At 61.5% G+C, this 15,000-nt stretch overlaps 1 protein-coding gene across 1 annotated transcript in view; it reads left to right on the top strand.

Moving 5' to 3' along the window:
* Positions 1-14,700, top strand: part of LOC145339642 (polyamine-transporting ATPase 13A3-like) — a gene marked incomplete at its 3' end in the record, with an annotated part of 43,161 nt that extends 28,461 nt beyond the window's left edge. Inside the window, exons 12-16 of the mRNA XM_080184153.1 lie at positions 3,502-3,694; positions 5,750-5,816; positions 6,819-6,975; positions 11,095-11,202; positions 14,538-14,700. Coding sequence (XP_080040279.1) covers positions 3,502-3,694; positions 5,750-5,816; positions 6,819-6,975; positions 11,095-11,202; positions 14,538-14,700 — 688 coding nt within the window. The remainder of the gene's footprint in view (positions 1-3,501; positions 3,695-5,749; positions 5,817-6,818; positions 6,976-11,094; positions 11,203-14,537) is intronic.
* Between the last annotated feature and the right edge of the window lie 300 nt (positions 14,701-15,000).

The following is a 15,000-nucleotide window of genomic DNA, read 5'->3' as shown; positions in this document are numbered from 1 at the left end:
TAGCGCTGCTGTCTCAGCGCCAGGGACCCGGGTTCAATCCCAGCGGCACGGTGACACAGTGGGTTAGCGCTGCTGTCTCACAGGGACCCGGGTTCAATCCCAGCGGCACGGTGACACAGTGGGTTAGCGCTGCTGTCTCACAGCGCCAGGGACCCGGGTTCAATCCCAGCGGCACGGTGACACAGTGGGTTAGCGCTGCTGCCTCACAGGGACCCGGGTTCAATCCCAGCGGCACGGTGACACAGTGGGTTAGCGCTGCTGCCTCACTGCGCCAGGGACCCGGGTTCAATCCCAGCGGCACGGTGACACAGTGGGTTAGCGCTGCTGCCTCACAGGGACCCGGGTTCAATCCCAGCGGCACGGTGACACAGTGGGTTAGCGCTGCTGTCTCACAGAGCCAGGGACCCGGGTTCAATCCCAGCGGCACGGTGACACAGTGGGTTAGCGCTGCTGTCTCACAGGGACCCGGGTTCAATCCCAGCGGCACGGTGACACAGTGGGTTAGTGCTGCTGTCTCACAGCCCCAGGGACCCGGGTTCAATCCCAGCGGCACGGTGACACAGTGGGTTAGTGCTGCTGTCTCACAGCCCCAGGGACCCGGGTTCAATCCCAGCGGCACGGTGACACAGTGGGTTAGTGCTGCTGTCTCACAGCCCCAGGGACCCGGGTTCAATCCCAGCGGCACGGTGACACAGTGGGTTAGCGCTGCTGCCTCACAGGGACCCGGGTTCAATCCCAGCGGCACGGTGACACAGTGGGTTAGCACTGCTGTCTCACAGGGACCCGGGTTCAATCCCAGTGGCACGGTGACACAGTGGGTTAGCGCTGCTGCCTCACAGCGCCAGGGACCCGGGTTCAATCCCAGCGGCACGGTGACACAGTGGGTTAGCGCTGCTGTCTCACAGGGACCCGGGTTCAATCCCAGTGGCACAGTGACACAGTGGGTTAGTGCCGCTGTCTCACAGCGCCAGGGACCCAGGTTCGATTCCCGGCTTGGTTCACTGTCCGTGTTGAGTCTGCACATTCTCCCCGTGTCTGCATGGGTTTATTCCGGGTGCTCCAGTTTCCTCCCACAGTCTGAAAGATGTGCAGTTTTGGGTGCTAAATTCTCCCTCGGTGTTACCCGAACAGGCGCTGGAGAGTGGCGACTGGGAGATTTTCACAGTAATTTCATTGCAGTGTTAATGTAAGCCTACTTCTGACATTAATAAATAAACTGTAAAGGGGGGGGTGGTGTCGCGGGACACAGACTTTACTCAGGGCTCAGTTAGAGAGATCATTCACTGAGAATCGGGCTGAAATTGAGTCACGTTGTTTCATCCGGAAAAACACTAGAATACCAAATTTCAAAGACTTACAATTTATATAACAATGCAGCACTCCCTCAGCACTGACCCTCTGACAGGGCAGCACTCCCTCAGCACTGACCCTCTGACAGTGCAGCACTCCCTCAGCACTGACCCTCTGACAGTGCGGCGCTCCCTCAGCACTGACCCTCTGACAGTGCAGCACTCCCTCAGCACTGACCCTCTGACAGTGCGGCGCTCCCTCAGCACTGACCCTCTGACAGTGCGGCACTCCCTCAGCACTGACCCTCTGACAGTGCGGCGCTCCCTCAGCACTGACCCTCTGACAGTGCGGCGCTCCCTCGGCACCAACCCTCTGACAGTGCGGCGCTCCCTCAGCACTGACCCTCTGACAGTGCAGCACTCCCTCAGCACTGACCCTCTGACAGTGCGGCGCTCCCTCAGCACTGACCCTCTGACAGTGCAGCACTCCCTCAGCACTGACCCTCTGACAGTGCAGCGCTCCCTCAGCACTGACCCTCTGACAGTGCGGCGCTCCCTCAGCACTGACCCTCTGACAGTGCGGCGCTCCCTCAGCACTGACCCTCTGACAGTGCGGCGCTCCCTCAGCACTGACCCTCTGACAGTGCGGCGCTCCCTCAGCACTGACCCTCTGACAGTGCGGCACTCCCTCAGCACTGACCCTCTGACAGTGCGGCGCTCCCTCAGCACTGACCCTCTGACAGTGCGGCACTCCCTCAGCACTGACCCTCTGACAGTGCGGCGCTCCCTCAGCACTGACCCTCTGACAGTGCAGCACTCCCCTCAGCACTGACCCTCTGACAGTGCGGTGCTCCCTCAGCACTGACCCTCTGACAGTGCGGCACTCCCTCAGCACTGACCCTCCGACAGTGCGGCGCTCCCTCGGCACTGACCCTCTGACAGTGTGGCACTCCCTCAGCACTGACCCTCTGACAGTGTGGCGCTCCCTCGGCACTGACCCTCTGACAGTGCGGCACTCCCTCAGCACTGACCCTCTGACAGTGCGGCACTCCCTCGGCACTGACCCTCTGACAGTGCGGCACTCCCTCAGCACTGACCCTCTGACAGTGCGGCACTCCCTCGGCACTGACCCTCTGACAGTGCGGCACTCCCTCAGCACTGACCCTCTGACAGTGCGGCACTCCCTCGGCACTGACCCTCTGACAGTGCGGCACTCCCTCAGCACTGACCCTCTGACAGTGCGGCACTCCCTCGGCACTGACCCTCTGACAGTGCGGCACTCCCTCAGCACTGACCCTCTGACAGTGCGGCACTCCCTCGGCACTGACCCTCTGACAGTGCGGCACTCCCTCGGCACTGACCCTCCGACAGGGCGGCACTCCCTCAGCACTGACCCTCTGACAGTGCGGCACTCCCTCGGCACTGACCCTCTGACAGTGCGGCACTCCCTCAGCACTGACCCTCTGACAGTGCGGCGCTCCCTCGGCACTGACCCTCTGACAGTGCGGCACTCCCTCGGCACTGACCCTCTGACAGTGCGGCACTCCCTCAGCACTGACCCTCTGACAGTGCGGCACTCCTCAGCACTGACCCTCTGACAGTGCGGCACTCCCTCAGCACTGACCCTCTGACAGTGCGGCACTCCCTCGGCACTGACCCTCTGACAGTGTGGCACTCCCTCAGCACTGACCCTCTGACAGTGCGGCACTCCCTCAGCACTGACCCTCTGACAGTGCGGCGCTCCCTCGGCACTGACCCTCTGACAGTGCGGCGCTCCCTCAGCACTGACCCTCTGACAGTGCGGCACTCCCTCAGCACTGACCCTCTGACAGTGCGGCACTCCCTCAGCACTGACCCTCTGACAGTGCGGCGCTCCCTCAGCACTGACCCTCTGACAGTGCGGCACTCCCTCAGCACTGACCCTCTGACAGTGCGGCACTCCCTCGGCACTGACCCTCTGACAGTGCGGCACTCCCTCAGCACTGACCCTCTGACAGTGCGGCACTCCCTCAGCACTGACCCTCTGACAGTGCGGCACTCCCTCAGCACTGACCCTCTGACAGTGCGGCACTCCCTCAGCACTGACCCTCTGACAGTGCGGCTCTGGGTGTTTGGGGGGTGGGACAGGGTCTCTGTGTGAGGTTAGTGAGGGGGAGCAGGGGGAGGTGTCCCTGTCTGTGTGAGTGTCTCGAGCTCTCTCTGCCTTCCTCAGGAGCCCATCCCGGAAATCCTCCTCAAGGCGTTTGATGTGATCACCATCGTGGTCCCTCCGGCTCTGCCGGCTGCGGTGACGGTGGGTGTGGTGTACGCCCAGCGCCGGTTAAAGAGGCGAGGGATCTACTGCATCAGCCCACATCGTATCAACCTGTGTGGACAGCTGGACCTGGTCTGTTTCGACAAGGTGGGTGAGGGTGCTTCCTGTAACGTGGGGCTCACCACCACCCTCCACCCCCCCTCCCGTCCGGGCCCCTCCCTCCCCCGGTCCGGGCCCCTCCCCCATCCCTCCCCCCGTCCGGGCCCCCCCCCCTCCCCGGTCCGGGCCCCCTCCCTCCCCCCGTCCGGGCCCCCCCCCCCCCGGTCCGGGCCCCCTCCCTCCCCCGTCCGGGCCCCTCACCCCCCTCCCCCAATGCACTGCGTCACTCTGTCCCCCTTCCCTTCTCCCTATCAGCACGGTGGGAGTTATTTATTGCCCATCCCTAGTTCCCCCTTCTCAAGGGGATGGGTAATAAATACAGCTCACCCCCCACCTTCTCAAGGGGCAACTAGGGATGGGTAATAAATACAGCTCACCCCCACCTTCTCAAGGGGCAACTAGGGATGGGTAATAAATACAGCTCACCCCCACCTTCTCAAGGGGCAACTAGGGATGGGTAATAAATACAGCTCACCCCCACCTTCTCAAGGGGCAACTAGGGATGGGTAATAAATACAGCTCACCCCCACCTTCTCAAGGGGCAACTAGGGATGGGTAATAAATACAGCTCACCCCCACCTTCTCAAGGGGTAACTAGGGATGGGTAATAAATACAGCTCACCCCCCACCTTCTCAAGGGGCAACTAGGGATGGGTAATAAATACAGCTCACCCCCACCTTCTCAAGGGGCAACTAGGGATGGGTAATAAATACAGCTCACCCCCACCTTCTCAAGGGGCAACTAGGGATGGGTAATAAATACAGCTCACCCCCACCTTCTCAAGGGGCAACTAGGGATGGGTAATAAATGCAGCTCACCCCCACCTTCTCAAGGGGTAACTAGGGATGGGTAATAAATACAGCTCACCCCCACCTTCTCAAGGGGGCAACTAGGGATGGGTAATAAATGCAGCTCACCCCCACCTTCTCAAGGGGCAACTAGGGATGGGTAATAAATACAGCTCACCCCCACCTTCTCAAGGGGCAACTAGGGATGGGCAATAAATACAGCTCACCCCCACCTTCTCAAAGGGCAACTAGGGATGGGTAATAAATACAGCTCACCCCCACCTTCTCAAGGGGCAACTAGGGATGGGTAATAAATGCAGCTCAACCCCACCTTCTCAAGGGGCAACTAGGGATGGGCAATAAATACAGCTCAACCCCACCTTCTCAAGGGGCAACTAGGGATGGGTAATAAATACTGGCCCAGCCAGCGAGGCCCAGGTCCCAGAAATGAATGGTTTTGGTTTCAGTCTGGAGACGTTGGCAATAAGGATTGAGGATGATGGACCGGACGCTGGGGTGTGAGACACTCCGATCGGTTTTCACAGTCGTAGGGCCATGGGGTGGGGGAGTTGTTGGGGGTCGTGGGTGGCAATGGGAGAGCATTGGGTGTCGTGGTGGGCGGGGGGGGTGTGAGGGGTTGCGGGGGGGGTTGTGAGGGATTGCAGGGGGTTGGGGAGTTACGGGGTGTGGTGTGAGGTGTTGCGGGGGTGTGAGGGATTGTGGGAGGGGGGTGAGGGATTGTGGGAGGGGGTGAGGGATTGTGGGAGGGGGGTGAGGGGTTGTGGGAGGGGGGTGAGGGGTTGTGGGAGGGGGGTGAGGGGTCGTGGGAGGGGGGGTGAGGGGTCGTGGGAGGGGGGTGAGGGGTCGTGGGAGGGGGGGTGAGGGGTCGTGGGAGGGGGGTGAGGGGTCGTGGGAGGGGGGTGAGGGGTCGTGGGAGGGGGGGTGAGGGGTCGTGGGAGGGGGGTGAGGGGTCGTGGGAGGGGGGTGAGGGGTCGTGGGCGGGGGGTGAGGGGTCGTGGGAGGGGGGTGAGGGGTTGTGAGGGATTGTGGGAGTGGGGTGAGGTGTTGAGGGGGGGTGAGGGTTTGTGGGGGAGGGTGAGGGTTTGCGGGGGGGGGTGAGGGTTCGTGGGGGGGGTGAGGTGTTGGGGGGGGGTGAGGGTTTGTGGGTATTGCGGGGGGGGGGTTATGTGCACCGTGGTTACAATGGCGGTCTGTGTTGATGTGATCTTTCCGTTCCCTTTGTCCCGATGCGATGTAGACGGGAACTCTGACGGAGAACGGGATGGATTTATTCACCGTGGTCCGGGGCAAAAAACAAAAAGTGAGTAAAGTCCCCGTGAGACCCCACTTTGGACAGGGTCCCCCCTCCCCCCTCCCCCTTTGGACAGGGTCCGCACTCCCCCCTCCCCCTTTGGACAGGGTCCGCACTCCCCCCTCCCCTTTGGACAGGGTCCGCACTCCCCCCTCCCCCTTTGGACAGGGTCCGCACTCCTCCCCCTCCCCCTTTGGACAGGGTCCGCACCTCCCCCCTCCCCCCTCCCCCTTTGGACAGGGTCCGCACTCCCCCCTCCCCCCTCCCCCTTTGGACAGGGTCCGCACTCCCCCCTCCCCCCTCCCCCTTTGGACAGGGTCCGCACTCCCCCCTCCCCCTTTGGACAGGGTCCGCACTCCCCCCTCCCCCCTTTGGACAGGGTCCGCACTCCCCCCTCCCCCTTTGGACAGGGTCCGCACTCCCCCCTCCCCCTTTGGACAGGGTCCGCACTCCCCCCTCCCGCCTCCCCCCTTTGGACAGGGTCCGCACTCCCCCCTCCCGCCTCCCCCCTTTGGACAGGGTCCGCACTCCCCCCTCCCCCCTTTGGACGGGGTCCGCACTCCGCACTCCCCCCTCCCCCCTTTGGACGGGGTCCACGCTCCCCCCTCCCCCTTTGGACAGGGTCCGCACTCCCCCCTCCCCCTTTGGACAGGGTCCGCACTCCCCCCTCCCCCCTCCCCCTTTGGACAGGGTCCGCACTCCCCCCTCCCCCTTTGGACAGGGTCCGCACTCCCCCCTCCCCCCTTTGGACAGGGTCCGCACTCCCCCCTCCCCCCTTTGGACAGGGTCCGCACTCCCCCCTCCCCCCTTTGGACAGGGTCCCCCCTCCCCCCTCCCCCCTTTGGACAGGGTCCGCACTCCCCCTCCCCGGACGGGGTCCGCGCTCCCCCCCCCCGGACGGGGTCTGCGCTCCCCCCCCCCCCCCCCCCCCCCGGACGGGGTCCGCGCTCCCCCCCCCGGACGGGGTCCGAGCCCCCTATACCCAGTGTGAATTGTGATCTTTTCCCAATCCCAGCTTTATCTACAGTAACGATGACCTCAAGATGCAAGTCTTCAACGGGGATGAGGTGTTGGCTGCCATGGCGACCTGCCACTCCCTCACCCTCGCCTCGTCCGAGACCACCCTCCGGGGGGACCCGCTGGATCTGACCATATTCCGAGCCACCAACTGGGTATGTACCCCTCACCCGCTGACCATGGTGCCCCCCCCCCCGGGGCTGGTGGGCATGGTGGAACCACACTGGGCACCCGGGCAGATTCACGGGAGGGTGGATGGGGGTCGGGGTGTGGGGGGGGGGTTGCGGCAGGGACGTGTGCCTGGCGGGAATGGCCTGTGGGAGAGAGAACAAGAGAGAGTGAACCAACACTGTGGACCGAATGGCCTCCTCCTGTGCCGGAACCTTTCCCTTGTTAACAAAACCCCTCAGTCACGTAGCCGCTTAGGATGGTGTGTGTGTGCGAGGGGGATACTGAGTGTGAGTGTGCGAGGGGGGATATTGGGCGTGAGTGTGCGAGGGGGATACTGGGCATGAGTGTGCGAGGGGGATACTGGGCATGAGTGTGCGAGGGGGGATATTGGACGTGAGTGTGCGAGGGGGATACTGGGCATGAGTGTGCGAGGGGGGATATTGGACGTGAGTGTGCGAGGGGGATACTGGGCATGAGTGTGCGAGGGGGATACTGGGCATGAGTGTGCGAGGGGGGATATTGGACGTGAGTGTGCGAGGGGGATACTGGGCATGAGTGTGCGAGGGGGATACTGGGCATGAGTGTGCAAGGGGGGATATTGGGCGTGAGTGTGCAAGGGGGGATATTGGGCGTGAGTGTGCGAGGGGGATACTGAGTGCGAGTGTGCGAGGGGGGATATTGGGCGTGAGTGTGCGAGGGGGATACTGAGTGCGAGTGTGCGAGGGGGGATATTGGGCGTGAGTGTGCGAGGGGGATACTGAGTGCGAGTGTGCGAGGGGGGATATTGGGCGTGAGTGTGCGAGGGGGGATATTGGGCGTGAGTGTGCGAGGGGGGATACTGAGTGCGAGTGTGCGAGGGGGAATATTGGGCGTGTGTGCGAGGGGGATACTGGGCATGAGTGTGCGAGGGGGGATATTGGGCGTGAGTGTGCGAGGGGGGATATTGGGCATGAGTGTGCGAGGGGGATACTGAGTGCGAGTGTGCGAGGGGGGATATTGGGCGTGAGTGTGCGAGGGGGATACTGGGCATGAGTGTGCGAGGGGGATATTGGGCGTGAGTGTGCAAGGGGATACTGGGCATGAGTGTGTGAGGGGGGTATATTGGGCGTGAGTGTGCGAGGGGGTATATTGGGCGTGAGTGTGCGAGGGGGATATTGGGCGTGAGTGTGCGAGGGGGGATATTGGGCGTGAGTGTGCCGGGGGGGGATATTGGGCGTGAGTGTGCGAGGGGGGATATTGGGCGTGAGTGTGCGAGGGGGATACTGAGTGCGAGTGTGCGAGGGGGGATATTGGGCGTGTGTGTGCGAGGGGGGATATTGGGCGTGAGTGTGCGAGGGGGATACTGAGTGTGAGTGTGCGAGGGGGGATATTGGGCGTGTGTGTGCGAGGGGGGATATTGGGCGTGAGTGTGCAAGGGGGATATTGGGCGTGAGTGTGCGAGGGGGATATTGGGCGTGAGTGTGCGAGGGGGGATATTGGGCGTGAGTGTGCGAGGGGGGATATTGGGCGTGAGTGTGCGAGGGGGGATATTGGGCGTGAGTGTGCGAGGGGGATATTGGGCGTGAGTGTGCAAGGGGGATATTGGGCGTGAGTGTGCGAGGGGGGATATTGGGCATGAGTGTGCGAGGGGGATATTGGGCGTGAGTGTGCGAGGGGGGATATTGGGCGTGAGTATGCAAGGGGGATATTGGGCGTGAGTGTGCGAGGGGGATATTGGGCGTGAGTGTGCGAGGGGGGATATTGGGCGTGAGTGTGTGAGGGGGGATATTGGGCGTGAGTGTGCGAGGGGGGATATTGGGCGTGAGTGTGCGAGGGGGGATATTGGGCGTGAGTGTGCGAGGGGGGATATTGGGCGTGAGTGTGCGAGGGGGATATTGGGCGTGAGTGTGCGAGGGGGGATATTGGGCGTGAGTGTGCGAGGGGGATATTGGGCGTGAGTGTGCGAGGGGGGATATTGGGCGTGAGTGTGCGAGGGGGATATTGGGCGTGAGTGTGCGAGGGGGATATTGGGCGTGAGTGTGCGAGGGGGATATTGGGCGTGAGTGTGCGAGGGGGATATTGGGCGTGAGTGTGCGAGGGGGATATTGGGCGTGAGTGTGCGAGGGGGGATATTGGGCGTGAGTGTGCGAGGGGGGATATTGGGCGTGAGTGTGCGAGGGGGATATTGGGCGTGAGTGTGCGAGGGGGGATATTGGGCGTGAGTGTGCGAGGGGGGATATTGGGCGTGAGTGTGCGAGGGGGGATATTGGGCGTGAGTGTGCGAGGGGGATATTGGGCGTGAGTGTGCGAGGGGGGATATTGGGCGTGAGTGTGCGAGGGGGGATATTGGGCGTGAGTGTGCGAGGGGGGATATTGGGCGTGAGTGTGCGAGGGGGGATATTGGGCGTGAGTGTGCGAGGGGGGATATTGGGCGTGAGTGTGTGAGGGGGATACTGAGTGCGAGTGTGCAAGGGGGGATATTGGGCATGAGTGTGCGAGGGGGATACTGAGTGCGAGTGTGCGAGGGGGGATATTGGGCGTGAGTGTGCGAGGGGGATACTGAGTGCGAGTGTGCGAGGGGGGATATTGGGCGTGACACAGTGGGTTAGCGCTGCTGTCTCACAGGGACCCCGGGTTCAATCCCAGTGGCACGGTGACACAGTGGGTTAGCGCTGCTGTCTCACAGGGACCCGGGTTCAATCCCAGCGGCACGGTGACACAGTGGGTTAGTGCTGCTGCCTCACAGCGCCAGGGACCCGGGTTCAATCCCAGCGGCACGGTGACACAGTGGGTTAGCGCTGCTGCCTCACAGGGACCCGGGTTCAATCCCAGCGGCACGGTGACACAGTGGGTTAGCGCTGCTGTCTCACAGGGACCCGGGTTCAATCCCAGCGGCACGGTGACACAGTGGGTTAGCGCTGCTGTCTCACAGGGACCCGGGTTCAATCCCAGCGGCACGGTGACACAGTGGGTTAGCGCTGCTGCCTCACAGGGACCCGGGTTCAATCCCAGTGGCACGGTGACACAGTGGGTTAGTGCTGCTGCCTCACAGCGCCAGGGACCCGGGTTCAATCCCAGCGGCACGGTGACACAGTGGGTTAGCGCTGCTGCCTCACAGCGCCAGGGACCCGGGTTCAATCCCAGCGGCACGGTGACACAGTGGGTTAGCGCTGCTGCCTCACAGGGACCCGGGTTCAATCCCAGCGGCACGGTGACACAGTGGGTTAGTGCTGCTGTCTCACAGGGACCCGGGTTCAATCCCAGCGGCACGGTGACACAGTGGGTTAGCGCTGCTGCCTCACAGTGCCAGGGTCCCGGGTTCAATCCTAGCGGCACGGTGACACAGTGGGTTAGCGCTGCTGCCTCACAGGGACCCGGGTTCAATCCCAGCGGCACGGTGACACAGTGGGTTAGTGCTGCTGTCTCACAGGGACCCGGGTTCAATCCCAGCGGCACGGTGACACAGTGGGTTAGCGCTGCTGCCTCACAGGGACCCGGGTTCAATCCCAGTGGCACAGTGACACAGTGGGTTAGCGCTGCTGCCTCACAGGGACCCGGGTTCAATCCCAGCGGCACGGTGACACAGTGGGTTAGCGCTGCTGCCTCACAGGGACCCGGGTTCAATCCCAGCGGCACGGTGACACAGTGGGTTAGCGCTGCTGCCTCACAGGGACCCGGGTTCAATCCCAGCGGCACGGTGACACAGTGGGTTAGCGCTGCTGTCTCACAGGGACCCGGGTTCAATCCCAGCGGCACGGTGACACAGTGGGGTTAGCACTGCTGTCTCACAGGGACCCGGGTTCAATCCCAGCGGCACGGTGACACAGTGGGTTAGCGCTGCTGTCTCACAGTGCCAGGGACCCGGGTTCGACTCCCGGCTCGGGTCACTGTCTGTATGGAGTCTGCACATTCTCCCCGTGTCTGTGTGGGTTTCCTCCGGGTGTTCCGGTTTCCTCCCACAGTCTGAAAGACGTGCTGGTTAGGGTGCATTGGCCGTGCTAAATTCTCCCTCAGTGTAACCCGAACAGGCGCTGGAGTGTGGGGACTAGGGGATTTTCACAGTAACTTCATTGCGGTGTTAACTTACGTGTGGCACTGATAGGTGTGTGTTCCTTTTCCTGCAGGTTCTGGAGGAGATGGTCTCTCAGGCCAAGAGACTCACACGGACAAATCCATTAATTATTGTCAAACCCACCCAGAACTCCACAAAACCCAGCAGTAGCAGTGGGATGGTAACTAGCACTCCCTCAGGATCTCCCCTCCCTCCCTCTCTCTCTCCACCCCGCTTCGTTTCCCTCTCCCCTCTCCCACTCACTCCCACTCTCACTCTCACTCTCCCTCTCACTCTCACTCTCACTCTCCCTCTCTCTCTCACTCTCCCTCTCTCACACTCTCCCTCTCTCTCGCTCTCCCTCTCTCACACTCTCTCTCTCTCTCGCTCTCCCTCTCTCACACTCTCCCTCTCTCTCGCGTCTCCCTCTCTCACACTCTCCTCTCTCACACTCTCCCTCTCTCACACTCTCCCTCTCTCACACTCTCCCTCTCTCACACTCTCCCTCTCTCTCACTCTCCCTCTCTCTCTCGCTCTCCTCTCTCTCGCTCTCCCTCTCTCACACTCTCCCTCTCTCACACTCTCCCTCTCTCTTACTCTCCCTCTCTCTCACTCTCCCCTCTCTCACACTCACCCTCTCTCTCACTCTCCCTCTCTCTCACTCTCCCTCTCTCTCACTCTCCCTCTCTCTCACTCTCCTCTCTCTCACTCTCCCTCTCTCTCACTCTCCCTCTCTCACACTCACCCTCTCTCTCACTCTCCCTCTCTCACACTCTCCCTCTCTCTCACTCTCCCTCTCTCCGCTCTCCCTCTCTCTCGCTCTCCTCTCTCTCGCTCTCCCTCTCTCTCGCTCTCCCTCTCTCACACTCACCCTCTCTCACACTCTCCCTCTCTCTCACTCTCCCTCTCTCTCACTCTCCCTCTCTCTCACTCTCCCTCTCTCACACTCTCCCTCTCTCACACTCTCCCTCTCTCACACTCCCCTCTCTCACACTCTCCCCTCTCACACTCACCCTCTCTCTCACTCTCCCTCTCTCTCACTCTCCCTCTCTCACACTCTCCCTCTCTCACACTCACCCTCTCTCTCACTCTCCCTCTCTCACACTCTCCCTCTCTCTCACTCACCCTCTCTCTCACTCTCCCTCTCTCACACTCACCCTCTCTCTCACTCTCCCTCTTTCTACACTGTCCCTCCTCTCACTCACCCTCTCTCTCACTCTCCCTCTCTCTCACTCTCCCTCTCTCTCACTCTCCCTCTCTCACACTCTCCCTCTCTCACACTCACCCTCTCTCTCACTCTCCCTCTCTCTCACTCTCCCTCTCTCACACTCACCCGCTCTCTCGCTCACCCTCTCTCTCGCTCACCCTCTCTCTCACTCTCCCTCTCTCTCACTCTCCCTCTCTCTCACTCACCCTCTCCCCTCTCTCTCTCTCCCTCTCTCTCACTCTCCCTCTCTCTCACTCTCCCTCTCTCACACTCACCCTCTCTCTCTCTCACCCTCTCTCTCGCTCACCCTCTCTCTCGCCTCCCCTCTCTCTCGCTCTCCCTCTCTCACACTCACCCTCTCTCTCACTCTCCCTCTCTCCCACTCTCCCTCTCTCTCACTCTCCCTCTCTCTCACTCTCCCTCTCTCACACTCACCCCTCTCTCTCTCGCTCTCCCTCTCTCTCGCTCTCCCCTCTCACACTCACCCTCTCTCTCACTCTCCCTCTCTCACACTCTCCCTCTCTCTCACTCTCCCTCTCTCTCACTCTCCCTCTCTCTCGCTCTCCCTCTCTCTCGCTCTCCCTCTCTCACACTCTCCCTCTCTCTCACTCTCCCTCTCTCTCCTCTCCCTCTCTCACACTCTCCCTCTCTCACACTCTCCTCTCTCACACTCTCCCTCTCTCACACTCTCCCTCTCTCTCACTCTCCCCTCTCTCACTCTCCCTCTCACACTCTCCCTCTCTCACACTCACCCTCTCTCTCACTCTCCCTCTCTCACACTCTCCCTCTCTCTCACTCACCCTCTCTCCACTCTCCCTCTCTCACACTCACCCTCTCTCTCACTCTCCCTCTCTCACACTCTCCCTCTCTCTCACTCACCCTCTCTCTCACTCTCCCTCTCTCTCACTCTCCCTCTCACACTCTCCCTCTCTCACACTCTCCCTCTCTCACACTCACCCTCTCTCTCACTCTCCCTCTCTCTCACTCTCCCTCTCTCACACTCACCCCTCTCTCACTCTCCCTCTCTCTCACTCTCCCTCTCTCACACTCACCCTCTCTCTCGCTCACCCTCTCCTCGCTCACCCTCTCTCTCACTCTCCCTCTCTCTCACTCTCCCTCTCTCACACTCACCCTCTCTCTCACTCTCCCTCTCTCTCACTCACCCTCTCTCACACTCACCCTCTCTCTCGCTCACCCTCTCTCTCGCTCACCCTCTCTCTCACTCACCCTCTCTCACACTCACCCTCTCTCTCACTCTCCCTCTCCCTCTCTCTCGCTCACCCTCTCTCTCACTCACCCTCTCTCACACTCACCCTCTCTCACACTCACCCTCTCTCTCACTCTCCCTCTCTCTCACTCTCCCTCTCCCTCTCTCTCGCTCACCTCTCTCTCACTCACCCTCTCTCACACTCACCCTCTCTCTCGCTCTCCCTCTCTCTCGCTCTCTCTCTCTCTCGCTCTCCCTCTCTCTCACTCACTCTCTCTCTCACTCTCTCCCTCTCTCTCACTCACCCTCTCTCACGCTCACCCTCTCCCTCGCTCTCCCTCTCCCTCTCCCTCGCTCTCTCTCTCGCTCTCGCTCTCCCTCGCTCTCTCTCTCCCTCTCCCTCGCTCTCCGTCTCGCTCCGCTCTCGCTCTCGCTCTCCCTCGCTCTCTCTCTCTCTCTCCCTCGCTCTCTCTCTCTCTCTCCCTCGCTCTCTCTCTCCCTCTCCCTCGCTCTCGCTCTCGCTCTCGCTCTCCCTCGCTCTCTCTCTCTCTCTCCCTCGCTCTCTCTCTCTCTCTCCTCTCCCTCGCTCTCTCTCTCTCTCTCCCTCGCTCTCGCTCTCGCTCTCCCTCGCTCTCGCTCTCGCTCTCCCTCGCTCTCTCTCTCTCTCTCCCTCTCCCTCGCTCTCTCTCTCTCTCTCTCCCTCGCTCTCTCTCTCTCTCTCCCTCGCTCTCTCTCTCTCTCTCCCTCTCCCTCGCTCTCGCTCTCGCTCTCTCTCTCCCTCTCCCTCGCTCTCACTCTCCTCTCCCTCGCTCTCTCTCTCTCTCTCCCTCGCTCTCACTCTCCCTCTCCCTCGCTTCTCTCTCTCTCTCCCTCTCCCTCGCTCTCGCTCTCGCTCTCGCTCTCTCTCTCCCTCTCCCTCGCTCTCTCTCTCCCTCTCCCTCGCTCTCTCTCTCACTCTCCCTCTCTCTCGCTCTCTCCCGCTCTCGCTCTCCCTCTCCCTCGCTCTCCCTCTCTCACCCTCTCTCACCCTCTCTCTGCCTCTCCCTGTCCCTCTCTCTCTCCCGCCCCCCGGGTGAAATCTGCCTCCTTCCCTGTGTTCCAGGTTTGCCGTTTCCGATCGGGAATCGGAATCCTGCGGCAGTTCCCCTTCTCCTCGGCTCTGCAGAGAATGACGGTGATTGCGAAGAACTTGGATGAGCAAAGCCTGGTGGCTTATTGTAAAGGGGCTCCAGAGACAATCATCAAACTTTGCAGCAAGGACTCAGGTGAGGGAGACGTTTCTCCCATATCCCTGCCCGCTCCGAGCTGTGTCCCGATTCCATCTGATTTGTTACTGTCACACCTACTGGGATACGGTGAAAAGTTTCTTGTGCATTATACAGACAAAGCATACCATTCATAGAGTACAGAAGAGTGGCACAGTGGGTTAGCACCGCTGCCTCACAGCGCCAGGGACCTGGGTCTGATTCCCGGCTTGGGTCACTGTGCGGAGTCTGCACATTCTCCCCATGTCTTCGTGGGTTTCCTCCGGGTGCTCTGGTTTCTTCCCACAGTCCAAAGATGTG

The sequence above is a fragment of the Carcharhinus amblyrhynchos genome, unplaced genomic scaffold (assembly GCF_965287045.1).
Source record: "Carcharhinus amblyrhynchos unplaced genomic scaffold, sCarAmb.v2.hapA scaffold_581, whole genome shotgun sequence".
NCBI classification, from domain to species: domain Eukaryota; kingdom Metazoa; phylum Chordata; class Chondrichthyes; order Carcharhiniformes; family Carcharhinidae; genus Carcharhinus; species Carcharhinus amblyrhynchos.
The sequence above is the reverse complement of the archived record's forward strand: the minus strand, read 5'-3'. Positions and strand labels throughout refer to the sequence as shown.